Below are 4,482 nucleotides of genomic sequence, written 5' to 3'. Positions count from 1 at the left end.
GGTGTTTAGAATTATATTTTAAAATTACAAAAAAATTGAGTGTACTATTGTCAAAACTTTAGGAAAGATTAATTAACTAATAATATGAATGGTTCTAGTAGCAGATATTTCTCTTATTTAACTTGTAATTTTGGATTAAAATTATAAGTTTAGAATAATCAGTCTGGAGAGAGTCACGCCTTTATGAAATTTTAAAATATTCGAATATAATTGTTTTAATTTGGACTTTGAATAGAACGATAGTTATGATTTTAGGTTAAAAAGAAAGTCAATATGTAATGTAAGAAATAAAGAAGAATTGACGTGAATTTTATTAATTATCAAGAAATAGAGTGTAACTGAACTTCATAATATAATAATATATGTGTCTATGCAGGTGAAATCTAATACCACGTTTAGTTTGTGGAAGTAGACATTGTTTTCTGTATTTGTCTAATGATTTGCAAGTTCGACTGAAATTAAATTCTTGAATAAAAAAAGTTTTGTAGCAGAGTATACGCCTACATTATGCGCAATGGATTCTTCATTCTTGTAATATACAATACATAAAAGCTAAAGATTTAATTGAGCAGGTGTATGAGGCTGAGTTTGTTATTCTCTGCATTGGGAAATATAGTGGTGTACCTAACATTCCCCTATTCCCTCCTGGACAAGGCCCAGAAGTTTTCAAAGGCAAGGTTTTGCATTCAATGGACTACTCTGCTTTAGACAATAAGATTGCTGCTGAGTTGATTAAAGATAAGAGAGTTGCAGTAATTGGTTCACAGAAATCTGCTATTGATATTGCAACTGAATGTGCACATGCAAATGGTTAGAATATGTTTGTTTTGTTGTTCATATTTTCTCACCACATCTAAATGTGAAAAACTTCACTTTTCTGTCATGTTTAGTTCAAGTAATAATAATAAGGTGAAATTTTTTATGAATGATATCCTGGTGTAAGTATACCAATCAAACTCTTTTATAGATGTTTTCACCCTATTTTTATTCCTAGACTAAACATATCCAGAACAAAAATGCTATGCGTACATAAAAAATTAGTTATTAAATCAGTCATTATATGTTTGTATATGAATTCATGATTGTTTATTTTATTTTTAATATATATTTTGTATTTTAATATATACTTTATATAAGTGACTGATTTGATGACCGATTTTTGATATACATCTAACATAGATTTGGATGAAATTATATCTTTAGGCACTACAAATTACAAATCTTGTCTCTGATGTCTCTTTCATGTCATCAATTAGGAGTCAAGTATCCTTGCACAATGATCCAAAGATCTGCTCACTGGTTTTTCCCAGAACTCAACATTTTGGGAATTGATATCGAATATTTTTATGCAAATCGTTTTGCTGAGCTTTTAGTTCACAAGCCTGGAGAGTCTTTCCTACTTAGCCTTGTGGCAACTCTGCTTTCACCATTGGTAACATTCTCTTGAAAGCTGTGGCAAATACACATAATATTTATATTTTTTTAGAGCTGAATTTTGAGCGTTTTAATTTTGATTGTCAAATCAATACCTGACAAAACTATGCCTACGAAGAGAAGAAAAACAATTATTATGTTGATGGTTCCAGTTAATTTATTAAGTTTTTTAGAGGTGGGGAGTGGCGAAAGTGGCCGAATCATATCTGAGATGGAGGCTTCCAATGAAGAAGTATGGATTGGTGCCGAGTTACAGCATTCTTCAAGGAATCTCTTCGTGTCGTATTGGGGTGCTTGCTGAGAACTTTTATGACAAATTAAAAGAAGGATCCATTCTCATAAAGAAATCACAAAGCTTTGGATTTTGCAAAGAAGGTTTACTCATTAATGGAGAAGCCAAGCCACTAGAAACTGATATAGTAATTCTTGCTACAGGTTACAAAGGTGATGAAAAACTCCAAAGCATATTCAAATCACATGTGTTCCAAAAATACATCATTGGCTCAAAGTCTTCATCTCTTCCCCTCTACAGGTAACTATTAGCTCCATTGTAAAATGGGCCTTTTATTTTTGGAAAAGGCTTTAATATGTTTATTTAGAATTTGTAAATTGTTTTAGTTGCTTCTTTCAAAAGAAAAAAGTTATTTCAGTTATTTATTTATTCATTGTATTTCAAATAATTTGTTTTCTCATCAATATAGTAGATTTTCTTTCTAACAAAATAATTTTGATTAATTTTCTTGTCAGTTGAATGTGTATAAAGTGAAATATGAACATTTTTTGTATTACTAAATCAGTATTTTATGAACAAACACACATGATTTTAAAAATTATTAAGGATTTAGAAATTAGAGAATTGAATCATGAAAAAATGAAGTGGTTCTCTTTTATTAAAAAGGCTAAAACTAGTTTATATACACAGAGTTAATACCTACAACTAACTCCAAAAATAGACTCATAATTGATTTGCCCGCACAGAAACTCACACTGACAATAACTGTCACTAACCGTATGATGAACTAACAATGATAGATTATATAAATAATTCTCTGATGTGTTACTTTCAGGCAGATAATTCACCCTCGAATTCCTCAATTGGCAATAATAGGATATGCTGAGAGCCTATCAAATCTATATTCCTCTGAAATGAGGTGCCAGTGGCTAGCACATTTTCTGGATGGAAACATTGAGCTTCCAACCATAACTGAAATGGAAAAGGATGTCAAGGTGTGGGATGATAATATGAAACTACATGCTGGTGAATATTATTGGAAATCGTGCATTGCAAATTGTGGCATTTGGTATAATGATCAATTGTGTAAAGACATTGGGTGTAACCACAAAAGAAAAAAGGGTCTTTTTGCGGAGTTGTTTGAACCATATGGACCGAAAGATTATGTTGGTCTTAGTCATAAACGATGAGAACTTAGAAGGATTTTGCTATGTGAGAATCTACTATACTCAACATTTTGACCTGGCGATTCTTGGTTTTATTTTTATTCTAGGAATTTGTTGTATGATAATGAAGTTTAGAGGAAGTATTGAGTGGCTAATGTACTGAGTAATTACTGAACCCATAATGGGGTTCTTATTATGCCCAGGTCTAATGATAAGCTGGTGTGTCCATGTTGACACATTGAAGCTTGAGTGTTTCCATTTGTTTCTATGGATGTGTTGCGATTGGAGTTGCTAGCCTTCTACAAAGAAACCCTGCTTCAACACTTTCACTTGGCACGCCAGGCCAGAACTATTTTTTGGTTTATTAGAGGCCTACAGCCTATAACTCTTTTTTGGTTTGTTAGAGGCATCTCCAATAAAAAAATTCAATTAAATTTTATGTACTATTCACTTCTCATTAAAAAAAAAAATCAATTCCATATTAAATTTTTGTGTTATAAATAGTAAGTAAAAATTAAATAATTTATTAGAGCATATTTTCGCAAAATACTTCTATTAATTTTTAATTTATAATTCACTTGTTATAAAATATAATTTCGCATCAGTTTTTTTGTTATAAATGTTAAGCAAGAATTAAAAATGTCTCTCTTTTTCTAATAGAATTGGAAGGATAAATTATTTATATTATATAGTGTATTTTAATAAATGTTATATTATTTAGATATTGATTAGATAAGATGTAAGTTAATGTTAAATTTAAAGTATTTTAATTATATTAAAAATATTTTACAAAAAATTTACTTGACAATTTGTATATCATTTTCATATAATTATTCAACTAAAATGTAATACATACAAATTGAAATTTTGTTTATTGCTTTTTTTAAGAATTTGAATTCATTTATTATTTTGTTTATTGCTTTTTTTAAGAATTTGAATTCATTTATTTTTAAAAAAGGCATATATTTTTTGTATTAGAGATATACAAAGTTACATCTTAACCTTTATTTGTCATATAGTGTTTTCTGGTTTTTAAAACAATTAAAGAAAAATTGAATGAATGAATAACAATGAAAAACATCAAATATATAATATAAAATTATAAATTAATTATATAATTATGATATATTTAAATGTGTCTAATAAAAAAATGTACTAAATTTAAATTTAGAGGAATTTTTGACAATTGATATGAAATATTAAGAAAGGAAGAATAATAAGAGTCTTACCATATTTAAATAGATCAAATAGTGTAGCAATAAGAGTCTTAATATGTATAAGTTGTAAAATATAAATATTTGTAACTGATATTTTCTATAATTATTATTATAACATTTTTAATATATGTTTATTACATTTAATTAGTATTTTATGTTTCAATTGAATAATAATAATAGATAACAGATTCTTTTAATTTTTAAAAAATCTTTTATTAAAGGATAATTAGTTGATTCCTATCTTTTGTCAAATTATTAAAATTGCTGATATGGCATTATTAGTAAGAAAAAAATGACTTTAAACTCGTTATGAAAAAAATTAATTGATATCAATTTTTGTATATTATAAATAGATAAATAAACTGTAGTCCTATTTTTTTATTTAATTAAAATAAAAATTAATTAATATAATTATTCAAAATATGTTATCTTT

The 4,482-nt window shown here is 27.4% G+C and overlaps 1 protein-coding gene across 1 annotated transcript in view; it reads left to right on the top strand.

The window, feature by feature from the left end:
* The window catches only part of LOC107479237 (probable flavin-containing monooxygenase 1), a 3,923-nt gene extending 794 nt beyond the window's left edge, over window positions 1-3,129 (top strand). The window contains exons 2-5 of the mRNA XM_016099382.3: window positions 573-810; window positions 1,257-1,432; window positions 1,608-1,966; window positions 2,502-3,129. Of these exons, the coding sequence (XP_015954868.1) occupies window positions 573-810; window positions 1,257-1,432; window positions 1,608-1,966; window positions 2,502-2,856 (1,128 nt within the window). The 3' untranslated portion in view covers window positions 2,857-3,129. The remainder of the gene's footprint in view (window positions 1-572; window positions 811-1,256; window positions 1,433-1,607; window positions 1,967-2,501) is intronic.
* Window positions 3,130-4,482: the final 1,353 nt, after the last annotated feature.

The sequence above is a fragment of the Arachis duranensis genome, chromosome 3, assembly GCF_000817695.3.
Source record: "Arachis duranensis cultivar V14167 chromosome 3, aradu.V14167.gnm2.J7QH, whole genome shotgun sequence".
NCBI classification, from domain to species: Eukaryota; Viridiplantae; Streptophyta; class Magnoliopsida; order Fabales; family Fabaceae; genus Arachis; species Arachis duranensis.
This window is presented reverse-complemented; position numbering and strand designations above follow the sequence as displayed.